At 35.0% G+C, this 22,366-nt stretch overlaps 1 protein-coding gene across 2 annotated transcripts in view; it reads right to left on the bottom strand.

The window, feature by feature from the left end:
• The window catches only part of LOC135206608 (discoidin domain-containing receptor 2-like), a 1,678,822-nt gene that overhangs the window by 25,268 nt on the left and 1,631,188 nt on the right, over nt 1–22,366 (bottom strand). For both annotated transcript variants that reach the window (XM_064237944.1, XM_064237945.1), the window contains exon 14: nt 15,871–15,963. In XM_064237944.1, the coding sequence (XP_064094014.1) occupies nt 15,871–15,963 (93 nt within the window). The remainder of the gene's footprint in view (nt 1–15,870; nt 15,964–22,366) is intronic.

Raw genomic sequence — 22,366 nt, forward strand, 5'->3', positions numbered from 1 at the left:
TTTGAGTATTTTCCGAATGAAGATATTTTTCTTTGAGGTGCTCATGGATGGAAAGCTGTAGCACTTCAGTATATTGGCAAGGAACTCTGCTCTCTATAAGTCTCGGCACGGATTCGTCGTAGCAATCTCAAAATCTGCAGACATTATATGGCTTTTCACTGTTTTGCTCTATGGTAAGGCCATAATTGTGATGATTTCTTGGATCGTCAGATGTTGCAGAAGGAGGTTGCATGTCGGCCCGGATACAGTGTTCTCCCCAGCAGCTACGATAATCGATATGCCATATGCTATTTCTCTCTATGGTAAAGGTGCTTATTATGTCCATAGTTATGAGACTGGTCAGCTTCTTCATGTACCAAGGTTACATTGAGTAGTTATCACCTGTCAGCGAGGGGTATGATGCAAGTGCTGTAGTTATCCCACAGAAATATGCACTGGTGAGATGCGCCAGTGGAACTATTTGGGCCTCGATTGTTGTTATTGGGATGAGGGTGGTTGTGTCATTCTTCAAACTGGAAATCTTATGTGTTTTTTATATTTTGTTAATATAATGTTATATTTGATCAAGAATCTTTGTTTCAAACCCTTTCTGCCTTCTGAGAATCTAAATACATCAATGTCTGGTTCTAGTGGACTATTAAAAAAAAGCCCAATTCGTACAATATATATAGATATATAGATAGATATATATATATATATATATATATATATATATACACACTATATATATATAATTAGATATATATACATATATATATATATATATATATATATAGATATTATATATATATATAATATATATATATATGAAATATTATACAAATCAACAATTTGGGATTCTGATACATTATTATATATCCTAATTCCTTGGAAGGGTAAATATTGGACTGTGAATCTTTGTAGAGAGAAAAAATGTCATTAATGTAGGCTGGACCTTATAGAGTACTGGGTAACATAACCAATATCAGTTTTATCGCTGAGCACGGCTAGAAGATTATTAATTTACCAGCACCATGATATTCTGTGCTATCATACTGTGCAATATATATATATATATATTTATATATATATATATATATATATATATATATATATATAATATATATATATATATATATATATATATATATACACACACACACACAACATAGTATATATATATATATATATATATAGTATATATATATATATATATAAATATATATATATATATATATATATATATATATATATATTACTAAATATATAAAATACATATATATATATATATATATATATATATATATATATATATATATATATATATATATGAATACTTATCACATCACCGTGATTCATATAAATCATTCGAGCTACAAATGTCCTTTAATATCTAATTCGCTCTACCTCGGAATTGATATATTTTCATATATGTACCGAGGGGGTGAATTTTTAGGTGATAATAATTTCGTCCCCCCATGGGATCGAACCATCGTCCAGTTGGACGGGGAACGAAATCAGGAACGGACAGCTCGAATGATTTATATGAATCACGGTGATGTGATAAATAATCATATATATATATATAATATATATATATAGATATATATATATATATATATATATATATATATATATTATATATATATATATATACAGAGAGAGAGAGAGAGAGAGAGAGAGAGAGAGTGGAACCTCGGTTTTCGGACGTAGTCCGTTCAGAACGTCTCACAAAGTCCGAAATATACGAAATCCTAAATAATAATTCCCATTAGGAATTATATGAATCCAAATAATGCGTTCCAGACACCCTCAAATTCAAAGAAAACTTAAATTTTATAGAGAATTAACACAATTTTACATTCAGATAACAATGAGAAATAAATATAAATGACTATGAAATGGATAAATAAACATTTAATATTACTCTTACCTTTATGGAAGACACTTGTTAGTGTATGGAAGACGGAGAGGAGGGGAGAGGGGGAGGAGGAGAGCTTATTGTTTGGAAGGGGAATCATTCTTCCAGGAGATTAGTTCCCATCTTCGTTTTCTACTGGCACTGAGACCAGCTTGAGAGTCACTGGACACCTGTCACACAACAGAACTGTCCAGAGACATTTGTTGTTGATGTCTATTTAAAATTTGGGTAAAATGAAACAGCATTGTCACTGAACATGTTGTCGACACGGATGACAACATCTTTGTTGGGATGATGATTCTCCACAAAACTGTTTACATCACTCCACTTTGCAAACATGTCTATAATCACTGAAGTAGCCACATTATGTGAGCCCGTTCGTTTTTTTTTTATTTTTTCAAATCAGCTCTGCTGGCGTTAAATTCACTAAAAGCAGCACTTGCTGTAGGCATTTTCTTACTGAGATCGACCAATAATAACTTATCAACATCTCCAATTAGCTGCGATCTCTGTTAATGACGATACCCCTTTCGCAATATCAGCTGTCTTGATTTCTTTTTTCTTCGCTAGGATGGATTGTTAATAAGGACTTGAGAGATCAGCCACACGTGCGTCATTCTCATACTTTGCTACGGTTTTTTTCTTAAATTCTATAGTGTTTCTCGCCTGGTTTTTTCTTTACAGAAGGGCCAGCACTTGGAACACGTACACACACACACACACACACACAAAACCAACACAAAGACAAAACGAATCACGAGAGAACTAGAGATGCTTTGTTTGAGCACTCGGTACGGGCCGTGTCACGAGGTGGGTCCTAGGAGAAGCGTGTTCGGGTGTAGTGCCATTCCGAGGAAATGTACGAAACTTGAGTCGAAATTTCGACAGGAAAAGTCGAAGAAAACCGAAGCGTATGAAATCCAGAGCATACAAAATCCAAGTTTTGACTCTCTCTCTCTCTCTCTCTGTATATATATATATATATATATATATATATATATATATATATATATATATATATATATATATATATATATATATATATGTGTGTGTGTGTGTGTGTTTTGTGTGTGTTTGTTGTGGGATAGATAAACTGCGTTTGTGCGTATGCACGTATGTGTAGTAGCGTGTATTTCAAAAACAGGATGAGGGGAAAAACCATTTATGTTCGATGATATCAGTCTAATCCGAGCGATAGATGTGACTGAAAAGTATTGTCACGGATCAGTGTGACGGGTTAAAACCACCTTGGGAGGGAGAGGGGGGGGGGGGTGAGGGGGGGGGGGGGGTAGGGGGACGGGAGGCGTTCGAAAGAATCCTTTCGGGTTCAACATGATTGGTTCTGCTGTTTTTATTTTATGATTTAGTCTTATGATTCGTAACAAACATCTGGTAAGTAAGTCCATTTGAATGACATCATATTTAGCTCTGAAAATGCGATATTTTTTTTTTTTTCTCAGGAATATCAATTAAACTAATAATATGATACATTTCATATCATAAACTAACTATAATGGTTCTTGTTATAATTTATGATTATCACAATTCAATGGCGTGTGTTCAGTGAATTTCCCGAGTTTTCTTCTTCCTTTTATTGCCATCTCCAATCTGTACTACATCACACACCAGCGTATCGTAAAAAAAATAGAAATAATCTTCGATACACATTCCCCTTCAGAGGAAGCAACCTGAAGAAAAGACATCTTGCTTTTCAGATCTTTGTATCTCTCTCTCTCGGTAAGTGAATATTCTGCTGTGGACATATCACATAGTACAAGCAAGTTTCCCCTTTAAAACGGTCTCCTTGGTTACACAGACTCGGTTACGTTCAACCTCACAGAAAGAGAACCGGAAAACAAACAAGAGCCTCTTCTCTCTTTCGAATTCATTGCTTAAAGTAGTTCTTTCCTTAAGACTGTTTCTTTATACGATTATCTCATGAAATTGTTTTTCTAAGATCTGCGTTTTTGTACAACTACTACTAGACTTTATTCTCTTACTGTGCACGTAAACTCGTGCATTTCTGCTGCTGGTAATAAACTACGCGTATCTTACGGCTTATGAACATATCAGTCATTGTCACAGTTTCAGGCTCCCGTGCTATACAACTTAGGTTGTGTTAAGCATGTGTGTTTGCGTCAAATTGTATGTGTGTATGCGTGTGCGTATACGCTCGCGCGTATGTATATGTATGAGAAAGAGAAAAAAGGAGTAAAGTTTATATCTTTTTATTTAGAATTTGCTTGGGCTATATATGCTGAAATGAAACCCACTGTTCAAGAAAGTATTATTATTATTATTATTATTATTATTATTATTATTATTATTATTATTATTATTATTATTATTATTTTATTTTATTTTATTTATTTATTTTTTTTTTTTTGCTCTATCACAGTCCTCCAATTCGACTGGGTGGTATTTATAGTGTGGGGTTCCGGGTTGCATCCTGCCTCCTTAGGAGTCCATCACTTTTCTTACTATGTGTGCCGTTTCTAGGATCACACTCTTCTGCACGAGTCCTGGAGCTACTTCAGCCTCTAGTTTTTCTAGATTCCTTTTCAGGATCTTGGGATCGTGCCTAGTGCTCCTATAAGATTATGGGTACGATTTCCATTTCTGGCATATCCCATATCCTTCTATTTCTATTTTCAGATCTTGATACTTATCCAATTTTTCCCTCTCTTTCTCTTCAACTCTGGTGTCCCATGGTATTGCGACATCAATGAGTGATACTTTCTTCTTGACTTTGTTAATCAACGTCACGTCTGGTCTGTTTGCACGTATCACCCTATCCGTTCTGATACCATAGTCCCAGAGGATCTTTGCCTGATCGTTTTCTATCACTCCTTCAGGTTGGTGCTCGTACCACTTATTACTGCAAGTAGCTGATGTTTTTCTTGTACAGCTCCAGTGGAGGGCTTTTGCCACAGAATCATGCCTCTTTTTGTACTGGTTCTGTGCAAGTGCCGGGCATTCACTTGCTATCTGGTTTATGGTTTCATTTTTCGTATTGCACTTCCTACATATGGGAGAGATGTTATTTCCGTCTATCGTTCTTTGAACATATCTGGTTCTTAGGGCCTGATCTTGTGCCGCTGTTATCATTCCTTCAGTTTCCTTCTTCAGCTCTCCCCTCTAGCCATTGCCAATTGTCATCACTGGCTAGTTCTTTAGTCTGTCTCAATGTATTTGTCGTGCATTGGTTTGTTTGTGCCAGTCCTCTGTTCTGTCTGTCTTTCTCCTGTCTCTGTATATTTCTGGGTCTTCGTCTACTTTTGTTATTAGTCCTTCTTCCATGCACTCTTTAGGCCAGTCTTCTGTCTTCACTGGTTTTCAGATATTGCCCCAGTGCTCTGTTCTCGATGTTGCCGCAGTCCTCTATGCTAGTAGTCCTCTCCCTCCTTCCTTTCGTGTTATGTATAAGTCTGTCCGTATTTGCTCTTGGGTGTAGTGCTTTGTGTATTGTCATAATGTTTCCTGGTTTTCTGATCTATGCTGCGGAGTTCTGCCTTCGTCCATTCCACTATTCCTGCGCTGTATGGATTACTGGCATGCATGTGTTTATGGCTGTATCATATTTCCGGCGTGAGTTTTGACTGAGTATCGCCTTGAGGTCTCTGCATATATTCTTTCCTGATCGTGTCCTTCATCTCTTGGTGTTTTATATCCCCTCCTTCCATTATTCCCAGGTTATTTGTATCCAGTCTCATCTATGTGTTTGATGTTGCTCCCATCTGGTAGCTTCATCCCTTCAGTTCTTGTTACTTTGCCCTTTTGTATGTTGACTAAGGCGCATTTTTCTATTCCAAACTCCATCCTGATGTCCCCAGATACAATCCTTACCAGTCTGGATTAGGGTATCTATTCCTTGATGCTCTTACCATACAGCTTGATGTCGTCCATGAACATCAGATGGTTAATTCTGTTGCCTCTTTTCTTGAGTTGGTACCCGGCATCCATCTTCTGTAGTACTTTTGTCATGGGAATCATGGCTACTACGAAGAGTAGTGGGGACAGTGAGTCGCCCTGGAAGATCCCTCTCTTGATATTAACCTCTGCTAGTCTTATTCCAGAGCTTGTAAGTATTGTATTCCAGTTGCGCATTGTATTTTTGAGGAAGCTGATGGTGTTTTCCTCTGCCCCATATATTTTCAGGCATTCTATTAGCCATGTGTGTGGTATCATGTCGAAGGCTTTCTTATAGTCTATCCATGCCATGCTTAGGTTGGTTTTCCTTCTCCTACTGTTCTTCATTACCATTTTGTCTATGAGGAGCTGGTCTTTTGTGCCCCTACACTTCCTTCTGCAGCCTTTCTGTTGGTGGGGGATGGTGTTTGTCTCCTCTAGGTAGTTGTTATTATTATTATTATTATTATTATTATTCAGAACATGAACCCAGTGTAAATGGAATAAGCCCACTGAGCCACTGATTTGAATTTCATGCTTCCAAAGACTATTGTGATCATTTGAAAAAAGTATCGGAAGGAAACACGAAATATAGAAAGAAATCAGTTTTTTGAAAAAAAAAATCAACAAATTAATAAATTAGACATCACAAAGCCGATATGTGCAATTCATTCCATATACGTCATGTAATTTCCACATTATTTATGAGATCTGAAAGGACAATTTTGTAATGAACTATTCAAAAGAATATCGACAAATTACGGAAGTACAAAACAATCTTTTATCAAAAAGCATTTCCATCAACTGGCATTGCCTCCAGAGGAAAATCAATCCATCTGTAATGCCACAGTCACCCTATAACCAGCATTGCAAATTTTAATACCATAATGGTTATGTTTTCGCAAAAACGAAGATTCCAAAGAGCTCGTATTAATTAAATGTTTTACACTGAGAGTGGCGGATATCGGCTTTTGAACACAGTCCGAAAAAACTCCATTTACATTTCTTTGGTACTCATAAAATACAATTTCAGACCAGAAAGTCCACATTCTTACAACGTGATAATTGGAGGCAACATTTATGAGGCCTCCCCTCCCCCCATGTTGAATATAATGTGGCATTCTCTTCAATATATGATATGATAAAAAAAAAAATTGGTCCTATTGCGCATGTCCTCTAAACAGACAAAGGACCTATGCAATTTTTTTCCAATGCGTTCCCACACTTGCTAATCATTTTCAATCTATTAAAAAAATACTCTGAAGTTACGCACTGGAACATAAATTAACACAGAAATAATATTACGATAAAAATCTAAAAATGTATGGGAATTCACGAATGCATTAAAAATACTATCACTTTAATTATTTAGAGGAAACAAAATATGTAAAGTGGAAACGAGGCGTTACCTCGATCTAAAAGAATTTTCTTAGGCCTGTCAAACACTGACTCTGTCATCTTCGCTCTTCGACAGAGTTTGCTATGAAAAGGATTTTGAAATACTTTGAAACAGGATATGTTACATTCTACTAACTAAACGATCTCCCCGGAAGCTGGAAAGATGAGATCACAGCATATGCTCTACGGTCCTTGAATTCTACAGATTTTTTCAAAGCGCTTACCACTGCTAACGACTATAAAATAAGGTCGCTCTGTTAAGTAAGCTTAGAGGGCAATATCCAGTTTCACTATGTTCGTCAACATTTTACCTGTTCACTTGTTCTAAATACGGCTGGGGGCTCTGGTATAGTATTAAAATAAATCCGTTGCTAACGGAGGTCAGGAGAACAGCTGGGGAGACCCCTTCTCTCAGGTATCCAGGTGAATTGTTTAGAAAATAAGATTTCTTAATCTTTTATGAATTTAAAATCTTCATCAAAGCAAGCCCTCTCTCCTGAAGATCAAAGGTAACAGAACCAATTGTCTAAGAAACTGTAAACCGAGATAGTGCGTAGTTTCCATAAAACGTATTTTGATTTTCTTCTCACTGCATTCCTTCTGTTTGTGGTTTCTTAAACTTATATCATTACTTTTTATTGTTTATGTACTTACATGCATGTCAGCTTTCTTATTCTATTGTTAGTTTTTGATAATTAACAGTTATGTATGTAATTTAATGACTTTTTTTTTTAATAGTTTGAAAACGAAATCAGGAAGAAGTGAAATGATACGGCAATAAAAATCGTATGGTTCCGTTACCTACTTATTTAAGTTATCACTTTGTCAAGATTCCCATGTGAAGCTTTCATATCGGTTGTTGTTATCATTATTATTTATTATTGTTGTTGTTCGGAATCGATCATATACTAGATAAACGTAATTATCTTTTAATTCTGTACAAGATTTACAGTACATTCATTTTACATACTACTACCATCCCATGTCATTATTTGCATACAAATTTGATTTCTTTTAATTTTCAGGCGCTAAAAAAATAACATATGAGCAAAATTATGAGGAAATAAAAATAATCCTTCCAGTGTTTAACAAATAATATGCTACTAAAGCTAATTCTGTCATTTAAAAACAGAATTTTGTTCTCTTTTTAATATTTTACAAACTATGACGCCAAGTTTCCACGTAAAGGACGAAACCTCTGGCCAAATTAGAGGTGTATTACCGCTTACACGGCCGACATATTAACAATAGAGCCATATATATTCCATAATTGACACCAAGGGGAAAGAGGAAAGACAAGAAAAAGTTAAGAAAGGACATGGAGACAGGGAGTAACAGAGAGAAAAAGTGATGGTTGATGGAGTTAAAAAACAGAATTAAGGATGAAAACTTACTCATGTTAGCAAGAGGAGAAATATTATTTGATTAACGACACATTAACTGTGTTACATGAAAGCAATGGAAGCCAATCTAAAAGGGGGCATAAAAAAAAAAATATGGTAAAGATGAATGCACCCCAAAACACACACACACACACACAAGTATACACATTTTGTGGGGGTGAGGGTTGTGGGAGACAGTTACATCATTCTTAATGAAAATAAAACAAATTCCTATCCCTTTTCGGGATGGCATTTTCACTTCATTTTCATATTTTTTTCTATAATTATATATAAGGAACAATAGTGACTGCGGTAACAGAGCGAAAAACAATTCAGTCTTACCAAAACAATATTTCTGTATCGTGAATTTTTTCAGCATCCCTATAATCATTGAAAACCTCTCTATAGATCTAATATATCAACAATTTTTCTCGCATTCAAGTTTTGGCTAAATCTAAATTTTTAATCCTCCAATCATCGGTTTTCTGAACAGATCCCATCATACGCACACACACGTATATATATATATATATGTATATATATATATATATATATATATATATATATATATATATATATATATATATATATATATATATATATATATATATTCTTACGGGCCGCAGATGATCAAATCCACATAAGATGGCTGACCAGTGCAAATGGAATGCAATGGCATCCAACCCAGCACATCTCTCTCACAGTAACCTCTCCTTTTATCCATTCTCTATGCCTGAGATCTCTGTGCTCTTAATGCTTATGGGAGCGATCCTAGCAGCTGCCCTGGGCCAAGTCAAAAGAAGCATGGGTCAGAAGAATTTTATTCTGCTGTTAGAAGCCATCTCAAATGGACGTACATTCCTGCCATGCTTCACAGAGGCCGCCATTTGCCTTGGTTCATGTGGAACCAATTCTGGGACCCCAGCTCATACAGGGATGTTCATTTTGGATATCCAAATTAAGTCTAAATCACACACAGAAATTTAGTGGCCCATTTTCCTTCAACTATGCTCTATTTTCTTTATTTTATCAAGGAACCTTCATAATTTGTCCCATGGTCTCCTACGTGTATCTCGCTCTCTGTTTGTCATGATATGTCCCACCTTCGACCACATACAACTTTTCTACATCAAAGCCACCCACAATTTACATGCTTAATTAATTTCCAATTAGAAAAAGTTATAGTACAACTTCTTTAGACTGGCTGTGCTGTCCTGTGCCTGTCCAAGTGTTCAGAGTAATCTTTAAGCGTTCAAGCGTGACATTGCACTGAGTTAGGATAGTCTGATGGTATATAGTTAGCACCTTAAAACATGATTGTAATATAGCTAATTTGACATCTCTTTATTTCAGGATGGCTTTATTGTGTGTGATGTAGGACAAATCTCAGCTCGCACCTTCATTCATTGCCCGGACCCTCCACGTGCGATCGGACAAAGGCATTTCCCCTTCATTGTTATTATTTCCCTAATCATTATTAATTGTTAACTGAGAATAATTATGCCTTATAGTAGATTGATGTAAAGTAACAATTCATGTTTGCACTCCCTTCATTTCCATTTATTTCATGTTTTGTATTGATGGTACTCCATTGTGCAGCCACAGCTGGTGCAGTGACAATATATATATCACCACTTAGAAAGGGAGATATATATATATATATATATATATATATATATATATATATATATATATATATATATATATATATCTTCCCTTTGTTTGAGTAGTGATATATATATACATATATATATCACTACTTTTATACTTGAGATATATATATATATATATATATATATATATATATATATATATTATATATATATATATATATATATTATATATCTTAAGTATAAAAGGCCCATTAAACACTCTGGTTTAATGCTAAGGACTGTATTTCAGTGGATTGGCTTACACCCTTATCAAGTAGTGAATGACATATGTTACATTGGAGATTTATCTAGTGGGAGATATGTCCTGAGGTCACCACTAAGTAGACATTGGTTCTGTAATTGTCTTAATCCATTTCATCGTTGCCATCTATTTGGTCAGAGTCCCTGGCTCCATTGTAAAGGTTGATCCTTTTATCTTGTTTTTTTTTTTTGTTTTATCAGTGAAGATTCTACCATCTGACATTTGTATCAACAGCTGCTCTTGTATAAAATTCGGGATGGGTTCCAATCCATGGCATGGTTCGTGTTAATTATGTGATGGAAAATTGCCGAACTATGTGTGCCCATATCTAACTGAGCACTTATGTTGAGTTAATCTTTCCAAGAGAGATTTTCCTGTAAATCCATAGTACGACTTATCACAATCCTTTCAGGGGATTTCATAAACTCCTCTCTTTAGATACTGATTTCTGTTGAATGTTAATTAAGGATTTCCCCCAATGTATTCGGATAAATGAAAATGGATGAAAGGGTTGGGTTGGCCTATGGTTTGTGTGATGTCTTTAAGTTATCCACATGAGGGATTAAGATTTTGTTTTGTGTGATTTTTCCTTTTTCTTGTTTACTGTGGGTTTGTATAAAATGATCTGTGCTTTATGTATGGCGTTTTCTATTATGTGCCTGGGGTATGTTATTAAGATGAGTTGATTTTCTGATTGTTTCAAGTTCATTGTTAAGAAAATCACAGGATTAAGGATCTTGCTTGACTTCAGTTAATAGGATGATCTAAATCTCTCATTTGTATGAATAATGCACTCGGATATTTGGCCAGTTCTCACAGAGAATTGTTGTTGTTTTATTACTGACACTTTACTTATTATTATAGAAAACAACATTTATGTTGGAAAGCTTTAAAATTCTTTGAATTTGTAAAAACCTTTCATCATACAGTAATTTCGCTTACCTAAAGTACATAAAGCTGTCTTACCTGTAAAAACAATATTGGCTTCATACGATACTCCATATTATAAATTAGTACAATTTATGGTTCTTCTATTATCTAACTTTTAATTAATAATAATAATTTACTCTGCACAGAACTCAGAGTATTTAGGAACAGAATTTTTTTTTTTTTTTTTTTTATTTCAAGACTGATTTGCACATGTTAGTCAGGATGTGAAATCTTTATTGACAAATGGCCCTCTGGAAGAGAAAATTGAGATCATTCTGAACACATTTTTTACTAAAACTGACATTGTGTATAAGGGTTTTAACCGAGACAACTGGCAGTGCGGGACACTGCTTTATTTCCAATGGTTTCAAACTTCAAATAGTAGAAATGGCAATGGGGTCTCCACTCGGCCCGACTTTGCCAATATTTTTATGTTCTCACAGGAGCAGTTTGCTGGACAATTTCCCTCTGGCTTTCCCCTCTTTTACTGTAAATATGTAGATGACACTTTTTTACTTTTTAGAGACAGAGAAAGAGCTAATATGTTTGTCAATAATCAAATAAGGGTTTCAGTTATAGAACTGGAGTCAAATTATCTAATCTGGAGTTCTCAAATATTCGAGAACACGACCAAAGGTGTAAGACAGAAAACTAATTATAACAAATTTAAAACACTTTCCAAAGTTCCAAATTCTTCGCTGCCGCTCTTTGAATCACTTTTATTAAACTACTAGTACCAAAATTGAGTAACCAAAATCAGGGGCGTCACAAAGGGGGGGGGGGGCGGAGGCTGGGGCATCTGGCCCCCCAAGATCTCAAGTTGCCTCCCCCCCAAAGCCTCATCTTGGCCCCTCCTCCGCCCCCAGCCTCAACTTACCCCCTCACCGCCCAAGCCCCAAGAAGTAACAGCATGTTTTATTTTACAATGTGCAATCATAAATACATAAAATTTCTCAGGAATATTAAATTTCTTGATCCTTTTCTCTCTACTAGCTACCAGTGATGATGAGATAAACAACACCGTAGTGTGAACATATAGTTTTTTTGCAGAAACACATTTCTCGTGTGGCTTCAAAATAACACATAAAACAGCTAAAAAAAAAATAAAAAAAAATAAAAAAAAATAAAAACACCTTATTAGGCTCGCTTCGCTCGCCAAACCATCTACCCCCCTCCTACCCCCCCCCCCCACCCCCCCCGCCCAACAAAACTCTGAAATGACGCTCCTGACCAATATACCTCAACAACTCTACCTGGCGTGAGTTTACCCCGACCTGAAATTCTTTGTTTCATGTCATTCTGCTTTTGTACTTTGTCCAACCGGTAACGGGTTTCCACTATATTCTCCTCTCATGTAACTTTGTTTTATATTTTGTTTGTAATTTTAAGTATATGCCTGTTTTTATAAGTAATTTTTGTGTATTATTCCAGATTTGAAAACGAGACTTATGTCTTAAAAACAAAACGTCAGCAATGTTATTGTGGACGTTTTCCTCTCCCACCCTTGCCCTATATGTATACTATATATATAAGATATATATATATATATATATATATATATATATATATATATATATAGATATATATATATATGTGTGTGTGTGTGTGTGTTTGGCAATCGGTAGATCGATCGGTAGATATATTTTCCTTGGAGAAGCGTATATATCTCGATCATAATCAATTGGCAAGTTTAGTTAAATACTCTAATGCGATAAATCTACGTCTACCATTCCAATATGTTACTTTGAATGCAGTTGTAAATAGTAAGAATTAATATCATTTTCATATCCAATATTTATGAAACATGCTATAAAATGGAAGAATACCAACAGAAGCCATACAATTGTCCACCTTACGTGTGAATAATGCTTTGTCATTTTACGGAGTTACAAATTTAATCTAAAATTTTGATAACGAATTTGCCTTCTTGCATTAGCTGGTAAAACACTATAAATTAGCCCAAATAAATAGACAGTGAGGCTTACTTTGCTATGGAATTAGTTTGAATATATATATATATATATATATATATATATTATATATATATATATATATATGAATACTTATCACATCACCCGTGATTCATATAAATCATTCGAGCTACAAATGTCCTTTAATATCGAATTCGCTCTACCTCGGAATTGATATATTTTCATATATGTACCGAGGGAGAATTTTTAGTTGATAATAATTTCGTCCCCCCATGGGATCGAACCACTGTCCAGTTGGACGGCGGGAACGAAATCAGCAACAACAGTGACGCTACCGAGTCTGCTAGCAGAGAGGCTATAAGTTTATATCAATTTGGTCGGAAATCACCGCCGACTCGGGATTTTTCGTAATTAGAATCGATATGAAACGCCCTCCACCATGCTAGCTGATTCGAGCGTTTGACCCACGCAGCCTTGTTATGAATACTTATCACATCACAGTGGTCGATCCCAAGGGGGGACGAAATTATTATCAACTAAAAATTTCCCCTCGGTACATATATGAAAATATATCAATTCCGAGGTAGAGCGAATTAGATATTGGAAACAATTTGTAGCTCGAATGATTTATATGAATCACTGTGATGTGATAAGTATTCATAACATGGCTACGTGGGTCAAACGCTCATCGGCTAGCATGGGTGGAGGGGTTTCATATCGATTCTAATTACGAAAACACCGAGATCGGCGGTGATTTCTAATGGTCAGAATCGATATAAACTTATAGTCTCTCTGCTAGCAGACTCGGTACCGTCACTGTCCGTTCCTGATTTCGTTCCCCATCCAACTGGACGGTGGGTTCGATCCCATGGGGGGACGAAATTATTATCAACTAAAAATTCCCCCTCGGACATTTGTAGCTCAAATGATATATATATATATATATATATATATATATATATATATATATATATATATATATATATCACACACATATATATATATATATATATATATATATATATATATATATATATATACACAATAGCATATATATATATATATATATATATATATATATATATATATATATATATATATATATATATATATATATATATATACATAACATATATATATATATATATATATATATATATATATATATATATATATATATATATATGTATGTATGTTCCAAACTAATCCCATAGCAAAGTAAGCCTCACTGTCTATATTTCAAGAGCTAATTTATAGTGTTTTACCAGTTAATGCAAGAAGGCAAATTCGTTATCAAAATTTCAGATTAAATTAGTAACTCCGTAAAATGACAAAGCATTATTCACACGTAAGGTGGACAATTGTATGGCTTCTGTTGGTATTCTTCCATTTTATAGCATGTTTCATAAAAATTAGATCTGAAAATGATATTAATTCTTACTATTTACGACTGCACTCAAAGTAACATATTGGAATGGTAGAAGTAAATTTATCGCAGTAAAGGAATTTGACTAAACTTGCCAATTGATGATGATCGAGATATATATGAAAACACACTCACGTGCGCACTTGCGTGCGTAAGTAACATCTGAAACACTCGTTTTTAGAATGCTTACAAAGACTTCAAAGCACTAGCTTGGAAGTTCTTTACAAACTCAGGAAACTTTGACAATCGTTTGTGAAATGTTTACATTTGACAGAACTCGTATATTTCAAACGTCCTTTTTTAAACAGTCTTTACAACTTCACAAACACAAACATTCGATTGTAAATCGTTTCCAACGCCCCAAGCCTCAAACATTCGATTGTAGCGTTTCACAATCCTGTAAACTTAAACACCCCTTTGCAAAATCTATAAAGTTAAAGTTTGAAAGCTCTTTTTTCTTACAATCTAATAGTCAAACAACAAAAAATTTTATATTCTTGCATAAACTGAATACCAGGAAATAAAATTGGTCGCGTAGAACAATTTTTCAAACCACTATTTTAGAATATTTATAACAACACAAAATCTTTCGAGAATCTTTACAAACCGCATAAAACTCAAATACTCGTCTCCCAAATTTTTACAATCTCTGAAATCCCACAATACTCCGACACTGTTTTGTAAAATACTTACAATTTTACCACCCACTCGCTTGTAAAATCTTTGCAGCCTTCCAAAACACAATGACAGCTTTAAAAGGTTTTCAAAACCAACGAAACAAATACTGAATAGGGAGAATTTTCAGTCCAACAAAATTCAAACACTAGTTTGCATGATGTTTACGGACAGCAAAAAGAATCACTGGACAGGAATATATAAGATAAAAAAAAACAACGCTTTTGTAGAATCTTATCAATACACTGAAGAGAAACACATATATGTGGAAAATTTACTTCTGTGTACAACACTCTTATTTAAATAATCGTTACTACAATGCTGAATATTACAAGAGCATAAAATGCTATTTATAGACAAATGTAAAGAAGAAATTAAAGTGAGAAAAGTTAAACATTAACTAACCTTGTCGCAAGATCACGGTGTGTGATGTTATGAGATTCCAGGTACTTCATACCAGAGGCCACTTGCGTCGCCATGTAGATGATCGACCCATAACTGAAAAAGAGTTAATTATTATTACTATTCAGTAGATGAAACCTATTCATATGGAACAAGCCCAAGGAGCCATTGACTTGAAATTCCAGCTTTCAGAGAATATGGTGTTCATTAGGGAGACGTAAGAGGATGTCAAGGCAAATACAAAAACATGAGACTCAGCTTGTTGAAAAAAAATATTAATAAACAGGTAAATATATGAAAATGTATTAAAATGTCAGAAGAATAGTATTAGAGTAGTAAAGCACTGCATTTTCGTATGAACTTCAGAAGTTTCAATTGCACGACCTCCTCTGGGAGGATGTTCCACAGTCCAACGGTGTGATGAATAAATGACCTCTGGAACTGAGGGATAAAGGACCTCTGGAACTGAGGGATAAAGGACTTCTGGAACTGAGGGATAAAGGACCTCCGGAACTGAGGGATAAAGGACTTCTGGAACTGAGGGATAAAGGACCTCTGGAACTGAGGGATAAAGGACTTCTGGAACTGAGGGATAAAGGACCTCTAGAACTGATGGATAAAGGACTTCTGGAACTGAGGGATAAAGGAACTCTGGAACTGAGGGATAAAGGACATCTGGAACTGAGGGATAAAGGACCTCTGGAACTGAGGGATAAAGGACTTCTGGAACTGAGAGATAAAGGACCTCTGGAACAGAGGGATAAATGACCTCTGGAACTGAGGGATAAAGGACCTCTGGAACTGAGGGATAAAGGACCTCTGGAACTGAGGGATAAAGGACTTCTGGAACTGAGGGATAAAGGGCTTCTGGAACTGAGGGATAAAGGACTTCTGGAACAGAGGGATAAATGACCTCTGGAACTGAGGGTATAAGGACTCTGGAACTGAGGGATAAAGGGCTTCTGGAACTGAGGGATAAAGGACTTCTGGAACAGAGGGATAAATGACCTCTGGAACTGAGGGATAAAGGACCTCTGGAACTGAGGGATAAAGGGCTTCTGGAACTGAGGGATAAAGGACTTCTGGAACAGAGGGATAAATGACCTCTGGAACTGAGGGATAAAGGACCTCTGGAACTGAGGGATAAAGGGCTTCTGGAACTGAGGGATAAAGGACCTCTGGAACTGAGGGATAAAGGACCTCTGGAACTGAGGGATAAAGGACCTCTGGAACTGAGGGATAAAGGACTTCTGGAACTGAGGGATAAAGGACCTCTGGAACTGAGGGATAAAGGACCTCTGGAACAGAGGGATAAAGGACCTCTGGAACTGAGGGATAAAGGACCTCTGGAACTGAGGGATAAAGGACCTCTGGAACTGAGAAGTTCGACAGCGAGGCACATTTACTGCATATTGGTGCTGCTGTTTAGGGAATCTAGTTGCTAGCGGCAGATAAAAGGGCATCTGGGATCAATTGTGCTTATGAAAGACACTTGTTGAAATAAAACTTATGAAAAAGTGCCAAACAAGAGACCATCCGTCTATGGTCAAGGTCACAACTGCTACTATTAGGAAGCAGAAACCAACCATAACGAACGCTCTATCTATAAGAGATAAATCTCTGGCAGAAGCAGACATCCACGCCGGAGAAGAGTATTCCAGTAAAGGATGGGTTATTGGCAAGAGGTGATCATTGTTACACTGATAACATAATGACAGCTACTGACAACAAAGAGGAACATAGGACTCTTAAGAGAACTGTAGAGACTTTGGAAGGTAAATTTTTAAGGTATAGGCAAGAAATGTACATCCCGTAAGAATAAAATTGAATACATAGGACGCACTCTTAATGGAAAAATTGTTGAAGTAAATTACTTAAAGGTAAAAACCAGTAAGGATTATCCCAGACATCACAGCAAGGATTACTAGTGTTAGCAGGATTCTATCGAAAGTTTGTGAAGACTTTTATTGTTATTTCAGCTGGTGGATGAGTAGACTTCGAAGAGAGATTAAAACATCAACTATGTTGCAAGTCGGTAACGTAAAGTCGTTCTAATACCTTGGATGCGACTCCGAATCCTCTGTGTATGTCAGATTTACTTCATATTCTTGCATTTGGACGTAAGGCTTCAGATTCCTAATCAGGGTTCCACGGAACCCTGGGGTTCCTCATACCATCATCAGTGGTTGAGGTTAACATTCCTGGTGCCCATAGCTTCAATGAACACAGTTTCCAGAAGATTTCTTTTCTGATAATCGTTGTCCTTGCAGATTATAGATGAATGATCCCAGTCAATTGTATGGCCTGTCTTAAGCCAATGATCAGAAATGCTATTGTTTGTTAGGCCTCTTGAAAGAGCATATTTGTGTTGGGAACATCTCTCTTTTTAATCCTTTTGATGTCTGGCCAATATAGGTCTTATTACAATCTTTACAAGGGATACTGTATACCACATTGTTTGAATTGGAAGACTGTTCTTAACATATTTCTTAAAGTATTGTAATATTTAAATACTAAATAAATATCAATAGTTTAAGAATTGGTACTGCAGATATGAAATTCTGGTGAAAAGGAAGACGGAGAATATACTTAAGTTCTCTATTAACTCTGGTTGGATTGTAATATATCTTCTTTGCCTTATTCTTACACAATTCCAAAACACTATGAAGGATAACATAATGAATCTCTTATTCTGTCAATAATTTTAAACTCATCGTCCAAGAATTCAAGGTGATAAATTCTAAGTGCTCTAGGATACATACTAGTAAATGTTGATGTTTTAGTTTGTTCACCATGGTTTGAATGAAAATGGAAATGTGACAAATTATTTGTTGGTTTCCTGTATACTTTGAAACAAAAATCAGTATCATTCCTGATAACTAAGACATCTAGAAGTGGAATACAATTATTTTCTACATCTTCTAATGTAAATTTTATGGAAGGTACAAGATTATTAATTGTATTCAGGAATACAAAAACAATCCTCCACATATCTTACCCAAAAAAACTTAGAGAATAGATTCCTTGGAGTAAAGCCTAGTTATAAAAAATTCCATGTAGATATTAGAAAGAAGGGGTGAAAGGGGAGTTTCCATAGCCATGCCAAATATTTGATCATAGAAGTTACCATCGAAGGTGAATTTACAATTTTTTTTATACAAAGGGTTATCGATTTAATAATGACATTGGTAAATAATTGTAAATTATACAAATATCAATATTGTGATAGATAGAGAAGTAAGTCATCAATAAGTATTTAGTGAATACAGATGTCACATCATAACAAATTAGTTTGTATGTATTGGATAATTCACTACAGGACAGTTTAGAAACAAAATCAACAGATTTTTGTAAATGAGAGTTTGAAATAATACCTAAGACCGGTGATAGTAATTTAACTAAATATTTAGACAATTTATAACTAATAGAACCGGTTGAACTGATAATGGGACGTATAGGAAAATCGTTCTTATGGGTTTTGATTAATTCATACAAGTAAGGCAGGGATGGGCTAATCGTTATCACTTTCTCTTTTATGGACGCGAAATCTTTTAGTTTAAGTTTCATTTTTGCATTGAAACTTTTTATAAAGAATGTCCCATTAGGTTCCGCCCTCTATTTTATCGAAGGTACGTTGACGACAAAGTCGCCCTGTTTCGAGATGAATGCCACACAGAGTCCTTTCTGGAGTTCGTCAACATCCAAACATAAGCTTACTATGGAGAAGGAGGTAAATAACAGGCTTCCAGATATGACCCAGGCCTTTACACAGGTGTGTATAGAAGAAATACATTCACTGGTTTGGGAATGAATATTTACAGTTCGTGCTTCGTAAGTTTTAAGCGGAACTCTATTTTAACCCTCCTCCTTTGAGCTTATACTTACTCATCAAGTTAACTGCATGAGCTTTCACGACGAAATATCCTTTATGGTGAGATATTTTAGTAATAACTGTTTTCCTTTACGACTTTTTTTTCAGATCCCTTTTTATACAAAAAAAATTAAATGTGAAATATGCTGTTTATATGGTATTTTTACGTTGCACGGAACCAGCAACGGGACCAACAGCTTTACGTGACTTCCGAACCACGTCGAGAGTGAACTTCTATCACCAGAAATACACATCTCTGACGCCTCAGTGGAATGCCCAGAGAATCGAACTCACGGCCATCGAGGTGACAGGCCAACACCAAGCTGACCATGCCACCGAGGCGCTAAGAAAATGTGAAATATCAGTTACAAAAAAAATATGAAATATCAGTCAAGGCATATTATACTTTATCATTTCATATGACAAGAAAAATGAATCATTATAAAGATACTAATAAAATGTGTGGACACTGAACACAGACACTAATGAGCTGATTGCTTCGATAAAGAATAAGGAAACTTCATTCTTCCATTAATTGTTTTCCATCACGACAGTTGTTTCGCATCTCTGGGACATTTGCAAGCGACTACAGACTTACAGGGTGGATTCACAGCGTTTGGAGACAGAAAACAAAAAACAGAAAAAAGAAGCTCTTGTATTCTTCACCGAAGACTGACGCATGAGAATCTAGAGAAAAATCCAACAATGATGATTCCTGCAAGAAACTTATTGATGCCACTAAAGCAATTGTTTTCAACAAATACATACATACATACATACATATATTTATCGCCTTTAGAGGCGCACAGTGACTTTAACCACTGAGCAATCTTTCGATGGCTTGGCTGTAAATGGTTCGAATCCTGACGGTGACGAAGGATTTATCAATTATAATTCCACTTGGGTGCAAGTAATTTCCGAAGTATGGTAAAATGGATAATACACGATATTATATATACACACATGTATATATATATATATATATATATATATATATATATATGTGTGTGTGTGTGTGTGTGTGTGTGTGTGTGTGTGTAAATCCTCATCACATCGCCGTGACCTTCTTCATTCACAAACATGTGAATGGTTTGCTGGATCCCATTCCCTCTACCTTCCAAATGAACCGAAACGGAATTATAATTCCGAAGTGGAGAGAATTGGATATCGTATGATATTTGTAGTTAATGTTATACATACATAAATACTCATACCTATATATATATATATATATATATATATATATATATATATATATATATATATATATATATATATATATATAATATAAGCCCAGCAAACGGAGACCAAGGGCCGATGGAAACGCTCAAGAACAATTAAATTGTGGCCGACGGCGTTTCGCCATAATCCACGGTAACTTCAAGGCTGTGAAATGACACGTATAATTTTGTTTGATAAAAAGAAACGTCACTGAATAAAATTAACAATTATTGAAAAAATGCAATTTCTTAAAATACTTTAAAACACAGAAAGGGAAAACTAGGTGGAAGTAAACAGAACAGTAGAAGAGAGAAAACATTACAAAATCATCAAAGGAGTGGAAGACGTCTGGGCCTTTAACGAAGGAACGAGTGCTTTTATGAAAATTGACTCTAAAGACGTGAGCTCGTCTGTAGCCACCAGGTTCTTAGTTATGGGACGGGATGCAGATTGTCCAGGCCTGAATGATCAAATAGAAGGAATCACGTTGCAAACTGCAAAACGCAGATTGCTATAAGAAACTTCCAAGTAATAGACTCAGCCCTTCACGAGGACGAGCTTACGACTTAGAGTCAATTTCCATGAAAGCATTCGTTCCCTCGTTATAAAGACCCTTACGTCTTTCTCACCTTAGTTTACTTTGTAATTTTTTTTTCTTCTACTGTTCTGTTTACTTCCTGCTAGTATTATCTTTTTGTTTTTAGTCACTTTTTAGCCATGTACTGGTAGGTTTGTTTTTATAATATTTTATGAAAATTATATTATCTTAATAAACTTTATAAATTTATATACTGACGTTTCTTTTTATAAAAAAAAAAAAATTGCCATTTTGCAGCCTTGAAGATGCAATGGATTATTGGGAAACGACGTTGGCCACAATAAAGGCAGTTAATTGTTTGTGTGCCCTCTCTCTCTCTCTCTCTCTCTCGTCATCTCTCTCTCCTTCCCTCTCTCTCTCATCATCTCTCTCTCTCTCTCCTCATCTCTATATATCATATATATTGATATATATATATATATATATATATATATATATATATATATATATATATATATATATATATATATAATATATATATATATATGTATATATATATAATATAGATATATATATATATATATTATACCATATATATACATTTATAAATATTAAAACACAAGAACTGGATCAGAGGACTGTACTGTTGAAAACAAATTCTTTAAAGTCAAATTCATTGGTTAAAATGAACACTTACCAGAAGAGTAAATTAAAAAAGCAAGAGGCTCTTTCCTGATGTAATAATATATTCTAATCAGAATGAAACGCTAAGATAAGAAAATCTACTAAAAATTCTAACGACGATCCGCTTGTTGTTATAGAAATATAATAAAAAAAAAGGCCAAAACACATAAATTTATATAAATTGT

The sequence above is a fragment of the Macrobrachium nipponense genome, chromosome 31, assembly GCF_015104395.2.
Source record: "Macrobrachium nipponense isolate FS-2020 chromosome 31, ASM1510439v2, whole genome shotgun sequence".
NCBI classification, from domain to species: Eukaryota; Metazoa; Arthropoda; class Malacostraca; order Decapoda; family Palaemonidae; genus Macrobrachium; species Macrobrachium nipponense.